The 13,995-nt window shown below is 37.8% G+C and overlaps 1 protein-coding gene across 1 annotated transcript; it reads right to left on the bottom strand.

Annotated features, from left to right (window-relative positions):
* Positions 1 to 2,207: 2,207 nt before the first annotated feature.
* LOC110041015 (actin-related protein 6-like) lies at positions 2,208 to 12,470 on the bottom strand. Its single transcript, XM_089270545.1, has 15 exons — positions 12,096 to 12,470; positions 11,825 to 12,011; positions 10,306 to 10,368; positions 9,651 to 9,711; positions 9,068 to 9,206; positions 8,501 to 8,557; positions 8,258 to 8,297; positions 7,601 to 7,659; positions 7,309 to 7,387; positions 6,744 to 6,788; positions 4,746 to 4,809; positions 4,302 to 4,361; positions 3,993 to 4,068; positions 3,266 to 3,328; positions 2,208 to 2,911 (listed from the first exon to the last, which is right to left on the bottom strand). Exons 1-15 carry the CDS (start codon positions 12,164 to 12,166, stop codon positions 2,779 to 2,781), a joined length of 1,197 nt encoding a protein of 398 aa, XP_089126671.1. The 5' UTR covers positions 12,167 to 12,470; the 3' UTR covers positions 2,208 to 2,778.
* Positions 12,471 to 13,995: the final 1,525 nt, after the last annotated feature.

Below are 13,995 nucleotides of genomic sequence, written 5' to 3'. Positions count from 1 at the left end.
GGATGTAAACCTGTTCTGGCAACATTGTGGTCTGTATCACCAGCTTCAGGATTGCAACTGTTAACGATAATAAACTTCCCTTCTTTTGTGAGAACTTGGCAGCAGGTTTCTAAAACTTTGATCATCTGTTCTTGTGTAAAAATGACAAATAAATTCTTCACAGTTATTGCGTCTACTTGTTTGGTCTGCGGGGCATCTTTAAGGATGTCACCACAAATCAAAGTCACTCTACTGTCAGAGATGTTTTCTTTGGCAAGGAATTCCTTTACGCGTTCAATTACGTCCGGAAAGTCAAACAATAACCCGTGCGTCTGTTCACATCCGGGTAGTTTAAGAATGCGAGAGAGGAACTGACCCTCTCCACCCCCGATATCCATAATTCGCTTACACTTGTCCCAGGGGTGCACAGTGAACACGCTTGGCTGCGCATTGTGTAACTCCAGTTGAGACAACATGTTCATGGCCCGATCATGACTATCGGCAAATTCGCGCCTCCTTTCCATTGTGCCCATTTCAGAAGCCACATCTCCTAGCTTCATTTTGTCAGAAGAATACTCCAATTCTTCAACTTTGTACATGTAGTCGTACAGATTCATGCCGTGAGCGAGCTCAAACGCTGTATCTCCGCCATGCTTGATCGCTTCTGGAAGACCCAACATGGCGGTCCAAATTTCATCGCTTCCATAATAGCTAACCATGTACCCAAGACTCGGTCCTTTGTCCCTCCTAAGCAACTCCATGGCTCTATTGGCTTGAAAATTCTTCTCACTTAATTCTTCTCCAATTCCCCATTGAGCCATGGTTCTCATGATCTTGTAGATCTTGTCGTCTGTGCGGCAGCCCGTTCTTTCAACGATCTCTTGAATGCTGACTGGACCGCAAGAATTACACAACAGTTCTGGCACTCCTAAAGACACTAAAACACTTAAACAACGGCTCTTCCATACTCCACAGAACATGGATGAAATGAGTTTTTCCTCGCTGAAAGCTCTTTCAGCCATGTTTACTGAGTAGATTTTACTCTCAATATTCAGTTAACACGTCACACAGCAAGCGCCTAGTAAGTAACGCTTCACGTAATGCTCGCGTAACGCTCCCTACTGAAAATCTTTATCGTTATGAACGCCGTGACATAATGTTAAAATGCTCTGGTGCGTTCTTCCCAGAACATACTGAAACAGAGTTTAGATTTATTTAAACTGAAAAACTACAGAACAAGACAAAACGATAAGTGTTTTAAATCGTATTTGTCTTTTTTAACATGTTTGCTCGGTCTCTTTGAAATAATGTAGGTGAAAAGAATGTGTTAGAATGTTGCTTTTACATCCCAGTTTGACCAATATACATATAGATCCCGCTAAACATTAGATTCCACGCTCCGTATCCCGAAGATTGCATAGTGGCGATGGGGTGTTTATCCCGAAGGGGGGGAGGAGGTGGGGTGTACTACCGGCAAAATTTGGTGGGGGTGTGCGGCCCACTTCCCAAAACCCATACCCTATTTATGGCTAAAATCTGCGATTTTTCCCTACCCTATTTATGACCAGACCAAAAATTCGATACCCTATTTATGATCGTTGCGGCTGACACAACTGAACCTGTTGATGGTCTTATCGATAATGATGAAAGAATAGCTTCTTCTAAAAAACATACCCAATTCAAGACTAGAGTACAAAAACCATACCCTATTAAAGACCGAAATGGCCAAATCTATACCCTTTTTTATAGCCTGCGAGCAGGCCCACGTTGGAGCACAAGCGTGCCCAAGCGTGCGCGGCGTAGCCGCGAGCGCGAATCGAACGGCGAAGCCGCGAGACGAGAAAGTGTCTTCACCAGACTCTTCCCGCCGGATTGCTTCGCTCTTCGCCGCTCGTGCGCGTGACCCCTTAGGGCCGCACATACCTATATAGCCCACATAAGGGAGTAACCCCCTCCCCCCGGGGGTGTTTATCTTCTTCTTATAAGGCTTCCAACGACCACTTACATCAAGTTGATGGTCCTGTGTTATTTGAACTTTTTTATATGATGCAAATCCAGGTATTAAGACAGAGAAGCCTTAATGGAACAGCAATTGAAGCGATAATGTCGGCTAAAAAGAATAGTAAATTCACATCAAGCAGTGTCAAGGGCAACTACAACATATCGCCAACTGCTTCCGGCCCGGACAGAGAGTATCGAGAGAGTAGGTAAACACGCAAATAGCACAGTTAGCCAAGGTACAAATGTCTTTATTATAACCGAGTTTATTAAGCACAAGAAGTAGGGAATAAAATTTGACCTCTTTCGGTCGGACAACATCACCTTTTAGGTCAGTTTTCGTAGTCACAAGCCTGTGGTGTTTTTGCCATTTCTTTTTCTTTTTTTTTTTTTTAACAACATAATAATTTGGTTGGTTCACTTAATTGAAGGTAATGCCTTGACTACATGAATGAGGGCGATAACGCACTGTTTTAGTGTTGTCAGTGTGGATTTACACATCTGGTAAACCGTGAACAACCCACGTTTTTACCACGCCGTCATCAGTTGACAGTAATCCAGTGCTTGGTATAGTGACCCAGGGTATAGTACTGTACCAATACATCGTCACGCAATGCCTTGGGTGAAGTCAGACTGCAGTATGCTTTGTGTCGTTAAGTTTGACTTTACTTTGCGCGAAGACGTTTTACAGTGAGACAGCTACCAAGGGTTCACAACACTTTCTGTGAAGTTCTCAAGTGGCCATCCACGTCTCCACTAACTTTGCGTACATCCACTTTTATGTAAACAATCTCGCGAGCATCATGAATCGAATTTCTCTCTACAGATATTCTTGCCATGCTCGTCGTACTCGGCTTTGGTCACGCACATCTTGTTAACAAACACGTCTGTCTTTGACAGAGCACATCCGCCCTCCCACGCATGTGTTACAGGCCTGAAAAGGAGATAATCAACTGGTCAAATTGTACAAACCGTGCAAGCTCAGAAAAAGATGTCGAAGGGAGTTGCAGGTGAAACTCGTAAAGTTTCCTCCAGTTGTCCAAAAGTGCTGTGTATAAGTTACTGTGCTTGTTAGTTTTGGTTTTACTTCGTCGGAACCCATGATCGTGGTCTGAACTAAAAGGCAAATTAACCCCACCTACCTTTTCTCAGAATCAATGAGAAATTCACAAATATCATTTGAATATATGAGAGGCGCGCTCTTAACTTTTCATTATCCAATTTGTAACAACAATGCTACCACAGTAAACAACATTATACATTATATAAAATATGGCACAATCCTTACTTTGATGGGCAATGGACTGCTACGTCTAGATCACAAGGAGCGAGAGATCGGACTTCGGTGAACCTAAATAAAGGCAAGAAATCCAACAACGAATTGACATAACTCTACTGAGATATCATGTGAATGGAAGCCGCAAGCTAAGGAAAACAGCATAGAGTATTTACCATTCATAACAGTAGTCAGAAGCTTGCGCTTATTATTCTCGAGCTTTCTGTTCACACTGTCATCCAACTTTTAACGTCAAAAGCTAGCCATAGCATGCATTACACAAATGCCTTAAGTTTGGTGCCACGTTTTCCAAGAAGTACCATGGGTAATAATAGACTGACGTTTTTTAAGTTAGTACAAGCTTTACTTCAAAAGAAAGAACAATTAAGTCAATTAAACATTTCTCATTGTTACATTTTATCCTCAGAGATCAAATGAACGTGTTGACTTACATTGATCTGTCTGATTTAACTGACGGCCTCCCTAAAAGTTTATGTTTTATTTTACCTTAATACAGATCACAGGCTTATAAATTTCATTTATTTAGAACAGTGTACTTGTTGGCCTCTAAGTTTACTTTAATTTATAGGAAACAGTTCTCAACCATATATTGCAAAGTACCTTGCGCAGTTGAAAAAATACTTTGCGTTATATCATTTTCAAATATTTTTTATTAAGCTAAAAGAAAGAGAAATTCAAATAACTTGTTTTGATAAAAGCATCAAAGCAATTTCCTTACACTCGTTGTTTCATCCCTGGTAAGAGAGCACACCCTCCAGTTAACAGTATGTTCATGTAACAGTGTGGCTGCATTTCTGAAAACAATGAAAGAGCATGCTAAGTGTAAAACAAATAAAAACTAAAAACATGAAGGCTAACAATCTTGAGGTGATCAGTATGGCTTGTACCGTCAGGTTCATTACTATACTGAAGACTGACTCTCCTCAGGGATGGAGAGATTTATGATACAATGTACAGTGTATCCCCCCACTTACACACTCCTTGCACATTTTCTCAAAATCTTGTAGACTTTACTTTAATGACTCACCTATTGGTAACTGTTCTATAGCATAGGTTATTGCCTCTGGTATTCCCATTTCTTGGATTCCTAAAGCAGACGAATTAAAACACAAAATTCAGGCCTGCTTAATACAAAACTAGAATCAAAATATTGTGTGGTTCTGTACCAACAGGATTAAATTCATTTGTTCCAGTAAACACTCCTCTGTCAGTTGCCCAGACATTTAGCACTAAATCAGGATCAGAAGTCAAGCAAAGTTCCAATCCCTCCTTTAAAAAGTATGATTTAAATACAGTGCTAATCAAAGTTGCACTTGTAGCTTCAACTAAATGCCAAACGGAACCCACAAAGTTCCTAATCATCAATATCTGAATTCCTAAAACATAGGAACTCAAAACTGACTCCAGTTAAATATGATAACTTAATCTTACTGTGACCAACTGGGTAATGGACATTTATGAATTGCCTTACCTATATCTGATGGGTGAAATAACAACTCAGGGACGGCAAATCTTTCATTGTTCATTCTTAAGATCTAAAAAATTTAAACCACACAGCATCAATAAGAATTCATTTACAAAAGCTTTAACAACCCATCAACACAAACAAAATTAAATTATTTTTCTTTGTACCTCCATATGTTACTTCTAAATATGACCAGGAGCTGGGAACAACAATACAATGATAAATGACCATCTGTGATCAGTCTAGTTTTCTCATTAACCATATTTATTTTTATTATTACATACAAGGCTGCTGCCTAACGGGCGCCCGGTCGCCTGAGGCGCCTAACTTACGAATGCGGGCGACTAAAGTTTTGTTCAAGGAGCCCCAGTGGGCGCCTAAACATGGAGTTTTGTTTCCCATGTAATATGTCCGATGACTTCACTCTTCTCATGAAATTGGTCAAAAAATCGTTCACACAATAAATTAAACGGAAAACAACAGCTACTCTGGTCCTGTTTTGCTTTTATCACGAGAAATCTGGGCAAAAGCACGGCAACAAAGTCTCCGTCCGCTCACGAAACAGCCGAAAACTGCCATGTTTGAAAATCGCCCTATAATGCATTGCAAGCTCAGTATTGAATAACTGTACATTATGTATGCCAATGGATTGTGTCTCTGTTGATGCCTTACTGATTCCAAGTTGCAAATTAACTACTTTGATAACAAATATTTTTGGAATTGGAGTGATGATCCTGCTGACATTATATTTACAGTTGAAAAAAGATAAATGTGTCTAAATATTTGTCTGGTACTTCAGAAAACTTCACTTAGATGTACTGAATGAATTTCTTTAGGTTCTGAAAGGATAATTCAAGTAACTAGCCAGCAAAAAGAACACATCATTGCAATTCTCTTTGCATACTAGGGTTCTATATTTTAAATCATCAACTGAATTGTCGCGACTTCGCCCAATATACAAGAATTTATTTTCTCCAAAGAAGTGGCCAATATTGCTGTAATGCTGCCTCAAAATCACCTTTAGTTTATACTAATGTCCCAAGCCCGGGGAAGGAACGCACATTTCAGTGAGGCCAAATTCAAACCCCCCCAAATGCCTCTTTCATTTTTGTTTGTTTTCATTTGTGGCTTGCATTTCATGATTTGTACAACGTATTTCGTCTTCTTAAAATAGAATTCCAAAACTCAAAAACAAAAGCAGCAATATAAATTTTTATAAAAAAAGCTGCAGCACCTGCATGGATACACCAATAATTGAGTTTGACCAGAAATAGTATTCTTTCTCAGTCATGACCTGATCACTTTGCTAAATGATTTATTTATAAAATTTGATTGATTTTAGACCATATTAGTGTCTCATGGAAAATCTCTGCCCCAGGACCCCTCCCCAAAATTTCCACAATTAACCCCCCGCCATCTTCCTCAACCTCCCCAGCCCCCCCCCCCCCCCCCCCGGATTGAACACGGAGAATTTTATTTGGGCTTCTAAAAAAGTGGCCTGGGCTCCTAACTTTTGGTGGAAGAAGCCCGAAGGGCTCCTTAAAAATTTCCTTAGGCAACAGCCTTGACATAGCTCGAGAGTTAAGAACACAAACTGCTATCTAGGCTCATTAATCCTTTACATGGTAAGGTCAACATCACAAGTATAGTCATTTAGGTGTACATGGAAAAATGAAGTCGTTGACTTCTGGGATGAGAAGAGAATTCAAATGTAGATTGAAAACTCTACTTTCAGACTCATTTGCCGCTTAAGAATTCAAACAAGAAGAAATCTGGGGCATGTTTGATAACACAGTCGCTTGAAGGATCATTACTGCTCTGCAATATAGACTTGCATTAGGTTTCTTCTCATTTCTAGCAGTGGGAATTACAAATTTTTAAAAAATAACATGGCTGCCATAATTCATCACTAAAAATCTTTACCATGAAAGTAAATTATGTATTTATTACTAACTTGTTTATAATTGTAATTTGAACTGCAGTTAGTTAAATACATGCACAAACCTGCTCATTTTCTTTTTTAGATCCAAGCCACATTTCTGTTGCTGACTGAAACAATAACAACATTCTCACTCAACACATGTACAAAACTTAGAATACAATTACAGTCATTCCAACATGTCATGACTGAACATCATCAAACAAGAAAAGTAAAATGTGGACAAAAATAAAGGTGCAAAAAGTTGAGGCTTCTCATAAGTGGTTGAAGTGTTTAATAAAGCAAGGCACTCATTTCCCATCAGTGCCTAAAGCACTGATTGACAAAATCGTTAACCACCAGGAATTTTTCAAAACACTCAACTAAACTGATTGGTTGGTTGAATACTCTGGAGCCAAAAAAGAGAGAGGAGTCAACTGAAGGTTCCATGGACTTCAAATTATAATTATAAGAAAAGAGCAAAGTATGTTTCAGCATTACTTAGCAATTACCAACAAGCTCACTGACTGCACAGCAGCATCCACCACACTGTTGTTAGTTGCAAGGCAGAGTAAAATGACTGATCCAGCAAGTTAAATTGAATCTAATGTGTCACAATAATTAAATGATTGTTTAAAACAATTGATCTACCTTAACATATCCTCTCTTTATATGAGTGTAGTCAGGCAAAACATAGTCCCTCACAACTGTATTCTTAGCACCTCTAAACCTACAGCAAACATGATTGTGGTAAATGTGAGATAAATAATCCAGTTGCGAACAGCAATATTATTAATAGAAACATACTAAGATTCCTCAGATGGACTACACATTAAACAACCAGTTCGTGTGCAAGTTACTCCGTGCAGTCAGCAACTCTTTGTCTGGTTGTACACAACTTTTTTTCAATTTAAAAGATTCAATGTCTTGTATTACATATTACCTAGCAGTGTTCATGTCTCTGTAGAAGTTGTCTGACACATAGCAGGTATCCTCTTTGACCTGATAAAATTCAATTATCTCTACATCACATATAAAGTGTTAGGCTTTGTTACTTTCTTACTACAAAAATGAGCTTGTGAACATCTACTAGGAAGAATCTGTTTGATATCAAAGTTGTACTTTAGTCAAGTTTAGTTTAGTTTAGTTTAATGAGTTTGTCACCAAAATACAAGACCAAATAAATTCAAATATCAAAACAACTACATGTAACTTCAAACAGGCAAATATATTCAAAATAGTACGGGATGAAAAGGGGGAAAAAAACAGAACTACATGTAGTGTCCCAATTGCGATCTAACCACCTACTACACTCAACATACACTTAATATACACATTAAAAATAAATACAAACAAATACAAATGTGACAAATATGTAAATGATTGTATAAGTATTTTAATTTGTATAAGTATTAACTGTGACAAGTATTGCAATAATTTATTAATACATGGTGTATGACTGCCATTTTTCACTTGAATCTCTCTGATGAAAAATTCTTTGATAAAATGTATACTGGTCAGAACAATATACATCTAACAATTTGTTCAAAACATTTTGTTCACAATTTAGTGTCCTGGGGGAAAGAGAATCTCCCCTTACCTGATTAATAACATATGTTTCATCTAAGACATGCAACTGCCTGTAAGTCAACAAAACAAAGAGCTGTAGTATTTATATTTTGATCAAATTACATGTTCATGTTTTGAAATAAAAATATTTGAAACTGTACATTACTCATCCTCACTCATGGCATGAATGTTGTAAACATTGTAATATCTGTTAAAATACAAATGCATGCAAGGCTACATATATTAGAAGTAAACTTGAAGGTTTATAATTTACCTGTATGATAAGATTTCCTTCAAATGATTGGTCAACAATTTACCACCAACATTAATCCTGAGACAAAAGACACTCATGAATTAACTGTTAGACATTCTTATTAAATACACAAATGTATAAAAGGGTGTTTTGTGGCACCAGTGTTTGAAAATTGGCTCAGCCTTTGGTTTTCATCAATGAAGTTGTTAAGCAAAACATATGATGCATTCTTGTTGCACCATGTCACTGCACATGGAGACAATGAAGACCATAATTTATACTTCAGTAACTGACATGACTAAATAAATCATTCTTACAGATCAGGTGCTTAATTATCATACAAAGTTTCAGAACAAGTCATTCTGTGGCTACCTTCCAATTTTTTGCAAATGACAATTTAAATTGCAATCTACTAAACTGACATTGTCCACACACTAAAAAAAAGCTGATTATGACAAATACAACAAAATACGCAGACCCCAAAACATTTTGAAAGAACCACACTCAAACTAAGCTACTTTGCAATAAAGTCTATCTATTTTGTCTACACAAATTGCTTACAGCTGTATAACCAAATCTCAAAATTACCTTTTTACTCCCTTCTTTAAGACTTTTCCATTAAAAACTGGTACAATGTGCGTGAAGGAATATCCTGAGTCTACAACAAGGCACATAAGATGTTTTTCCACCTCTTCCTTGTGGCATTTGAAGGCACTTAATTGGGCAGCTTAAATTCAGAGACAAAAAACAGATAGCAAAGTTCACTGAACTGCTGTAGTACATATGTCATTTATATGTAACAAAGTTTATTGGAGAAGTTTATCTACATGTAGCTGGCCATTCTTGGAAGTGTTGAACTGAAAATGGAAACATTTATTTATCTACTGTAAATGAACTGAGAAATAGTATCATTGGTTAATCCTTTTTGTCTCCTCTTATTCAAATGCATAGAATGGCACCTGTCAGATTTGTGCAAAAGAGGAATGATGGGCCAGTGACTTTAATGTCATATAACACAAACTAAAGGAGTAGTTGACAACAACAGCAACAACCTTTGTTTCCTCTCGACTTAACAAAAAATATTTTTTGCAAAGTTAGGGGCCTAGCTACCTGAAATAACTTGAAGCAGCAATCTTGACTACCAAAGTAAAGTTTAAAGCATGTCTTTTACCTGATGAGCGGCAAAGAGCCTTAAAGTTATACTCTTCAAATAAAATTTCATCTGTTGCATCCTAAAAGCAAAGAGTGCATGTCATATGCTAAAAAATACATATTTTCTTGCATTGTATTATAAATTACTATGAACAGACTTATTCAAGATCTAGGTATTGCATAAATTCTGAATGCAAGATTACACTTTGGTAGGAGAGTATGTGTAGTGACTGGTAAAGCTACAATAAATTAGGGCTGTGGGTTTAAAACCCCTAGTCTATACTATTTATGATATATGAGTACCTACAAATAATATAAATCTGTACCAAGATGCACTTAGAGGGGTAGTGTAAATCCTTAAATTTTGTTGCACTTGCATTCATACATGTCATGACTAATATCTATCAACTGAAGTTTGCATTTATACACAAAAACATACATGTATATGACGTACATATATATTAGTTATAGGTTACATGACTTGTATTGCCTGAATCAATCTATGGAAAATGAAATGAAACAAACCCTTTTGCCCAGTGATGTTTTCTTATCCGACTGTGAATCTACAAATAACTGGGTATTTTGACTTCTTTATGAAACAAATTAACTTCAAATTAATTTAAAAAAATACCTGCAAAATTTCAATTTATTCTATATAATATTATCAAACATACCTTGATGGAAGTAAAGTTGAAGTGTGGTTCAGTCAGAAGAAGAATTGTTTCAGGAAAGTCAACCTTACAAATGGAAGGACACAAATTTATCATTTTAAAGCAACAAGTTTTGTGCATAGATTTGTATGTTTGTTACGGCAGGTTCAACTGTAAATGTCATTTGTTAAGGTATGGGTCAAGTGACCATGCAAAACATAATTCAAGCACATTACACCAGGAAAATTGGGAGGGGGGGGGGGGGGGAGGGTTTGAATGGTAAGTGCTGCACAATGGGGTTAGGGGTATATAGCCCTTGATTTACACCAGTCCATATTCAAGAGGTACTTTCTAGTCAAGAATACTTCAAATGCACAAGAGCTTTGTTATCAACAGCAATTTTAAATTATTACAAGGGAATGTGATTATACAGGGAACAAAAGGTTGTGATCCTTGTGCTACATCCAGCAAGCTATCAAAAAGAAGTTGTCATGCAAAGTGAAGTTTTCAAAATTTACTTAATACATTCCAGGAAGGCGTATTACAAATTGGCCCGTTTCTAGAATGTAAATTCTAAATCTAAAATAGGGTCCCAAGTTGGCAACCTGAGTGGCACCAAAAACAAAACCCACCATGACTTTGGTACAACAAGACTATTGAATACTATATGGTAGCAATTTTTAATGGAGCTAATAAGAAAGCAAATGTTAGTTCTTACGTATAAGTGAGCAGAAGGTCTGTATGGGAGAATCTTGTCAAGGTCAAGATTCTCCCACCAGGGCTGTGGTCTAGCAGAGCCCGGGTGCCTCAGGTGACTAAGTTTTGTCTTTGGGCAACTTGTTTAACTTCATTCTTATGAAAGCTTGTTAGGGCTGGGTACCCAAGATTTCCTACATAAGAACCCTTGGGCACCTTACAATTTTGCTTAGAGCAAAGGCTTGCCCACACAGACCTCCTGTTAGGTAACACAGTGATTATTGTATACCCAATTGAGAAACCAACTTAAATTTGCTGAAAACCAATCATGCAGCCAGTTTGGTTTCTTGGTCAGCAAAACTCACCTATTTTGTCTTCAGCTGGCATTTGATTGTCTGAACTGCCAAAGTTGTTTGTTTTATTTACCTTTTGCTCCTTTTGGCCCTTTCATTTTTATTTATTAATAAGTATTCATAAATTTGAACATTCAGTTCCCTGTCCAACCCATCTAAAACTGGGCAAATGCTTTTGTATTTTCAGTTGTACCCTTCTCACAGCAAATGTAGCTGCTAGACCAGTCCAGACTGAGAAATCTAGACTATAGTCAACATAATTATGTATTTTTTTTAACAAAACCAGTCCTTGTGTGACACAGCCATGAGGTAAAGTGGACTAATGGACATGCTAACACCTTTTTCAATAGCATAAAACCTACGACTACGCAAGTGTAATGATTAGTGCATTTCAAGTGATTATTCCTACAACGTGCTACTGTAATTTAAAAAGTTGTCAAACTTCTTCCTTCGGAACACACAGTAGAGTAAGGCTGCAGTATATTTCTAGCTACCTTCATAACTTCCTTGCCAAACATGTAGTCCCATATTTGCTTCTCTACATCCCAGTTGACTAAGAAGCCCTTTTGGAAAGGAAGCACATAAAACAGACCCGAATAATCTTTGCACTCCTCGAGCTGGTCGCCTATAAACAACTTTCTTCTCTCGCTCTTCGCTTTGAAAATACAATTCGGAATTAGTCTAAGGAAGTAAGATAAGACGCCAATGATTAGCTTAGGGAAATAACACTTGTGTTTTTGTGGTTTTGTTCTGTTGATGTCTTACCTTGGACTGTCTGTGGTGTTAAATCCTATCTTTGCTGAACTGGCGCCATTATCAAGCACCAGAACCACCATCTTGGAATCACTGCTGGATACCACGTCCCCGCGGGCTTCAGTAACTTGAGCAGTACTGGTTACAATAATTTTTGTGGGACTCGCGTGCAGGAATAAATTAGTGCATCAAACATAATACCTTGTTTCCGGGGGAAAAAAGGCAAATAATCTTTAGTTTTCAAGAGAAAAAAGGAAAAAAGAAAAGGAAATCCACAGACGCAAGCCGTCAATTTTAGCAAGACTTGGGCATTCTTAATTCGCACCCCGTGAAAAACGCGCCTTAAAAAAAAAAAAAAAAAAAAAAAATCCTATCTTAAATTGAATTATATTTTAGAAAACTTCCTCCAATTTTCAGTTAGTTTAAAATTTTTTTTTTTCACAAGGAAGGTTCCTCGGCTAACTTAAACGTCGAATTTAAGAAATTATATAGATTCAGGCTCAGGTTAAGAAATGACACTCGGTCTTGATCACTAAAAATTTTCACTCTGTTGGCGATGTCGGCCTATTTGTTTGCAAGCTGGACTCCGGACCGAGTGGTCTTGGTTCAAGTCCAGGTCAGGGTCAAGGTCTTTGTATTGTGTTCTTGGGCAAGACGCTGTACGGCTCTCACAGTGCTTCTCTGAGTTCTCTCCACCCAGGTGTATAAATGGGTAGGGGGTTGTGGGGAAACCTTGCCATGGAGCATTCCATCCAGGGGAGGGGAGTACAACTACTCCTAGTTGGGTCATGCTACAGAGACCGTGAAAAGCTCTACCTATACGAGCCTCTGGCCTGACACAGACTTGACCTGTCCGCAAAATTTTCACTTTCTTCTCTTAAACAAAGAGAAACGAATCAGCTTTCACAAACCAAACAAGGGTCCATTGCAGAACATGCCAATATCGGTAATTATTATAACTTGCGTTTGTAGCCGATATTACGCGCTCTCTGATTGGCTAATACTAGGGCCCTATTCTGCCGTAATGCCCATGGGCCGTTCACGGGCCTGCAAAAACCAGACAAAAAGTCATATAATATAAACTACTTATTATCATCGAATGTTAGGTCTTTATGGGAAACTATCAAACCTCGGCCTTGCCGTCTTGATCTCGTTAGCAGTCGGTCAATACGGCGAGGTCTCGCTCTGAGATTTTCCCATGAAGAACTCACCCTCGGTTAATAAGTAGTTAATATAAGAATCAGCGTCATCAAAGCTCGACTTTTGCACCAAAAGCGGTAATGATTTTTCCAACCTCATGAAAATTTTGCATGGCATAGGGTGTAGGATATTACATGACATGACAGCAGCTAATATACCTCTCACTTGAATTGCTTAATGAAACAGCAAACCTAAAAGTAATATCCTCAAAGAAAACAAATAGAAATTATTGATGAACTGATGAATGAAATTGCGACTATGGTACAAAACAAAACATTTTGTTAAACAATCTAAGTGGCTTTCTTACAACAAACTTCAAAAGAGCCTGTTTAAAAAGACAGTTCTTGTAGGCTCATTATTTTCCAAAGGCTTTTTTCTCGTGCTTCTTACATTGTTCAACTTCACCTCTGGATGAAAGTTTCTTCAGTTATTCCCAGCCAAAACCCCTTACAGAGCAATATTATAAGCCCTTGTCAGGCTTACAAGACTGATCAGCGTTATCAAAAGTAGTCAACTACGGATGAAAATGACCATCTACACTGCATCTATTTCAATCATGGACTCGACCACCTACTCTGCTAAGTAATTTGCCAAATTCTTTATATAGAGAACTGGAAAATTAGCAATCTACTCCAGCAATACTGCCACATGCATCACAACTTTGCGATAACACTACTCACCATCAATATTATACTGTACATTTGCGATAACA

This window comes from Orbicella faveolata, unplaced genomic scaffold (genome assembly GCF_042242905.1).
Source record: "Orbicella faveolata isolate gen_17 unplaced genomic scaffold, um_ofav_v1 contig_1, whole genome shotgun sequence".
Lineage (NCBI taxonomy): Eukaryota > Metazoa > Cnidaria > Anthozoa > Scleractinia > Merulinidae > Orbicella > Orbicella faveolata.
Note: the sequence above shows the minus strand (reverse complement) of the source record. Positions and strands in the feature narration are given on the sequence as shown.

Excerpts from the sequence above, each read along its gene's own strand:
- LOC110041015 (XM_089270545.1), bottom strand. The coding sequence starts at position 12,166 with ATGGTGGTTCTGGTGCTTGATAATGGCGCCAGTTCAGCAAAGATAGGA. Across the intron at positions 9,712-10,305 it reads TCAACTTTACTTCCATCAAG|GATGCAACAGATGAAATTTT; the intron begins GTATGTTTGATA and ends CTTTGCTTTTAG. Across the intron at positions 4,069-4,301 it reads TATAGAACAGTTACCAATAG|AAATGCAGCCACACTGTTAC; the intron begins GTGAGTCATTAA and ends CATTGTTTTCAG.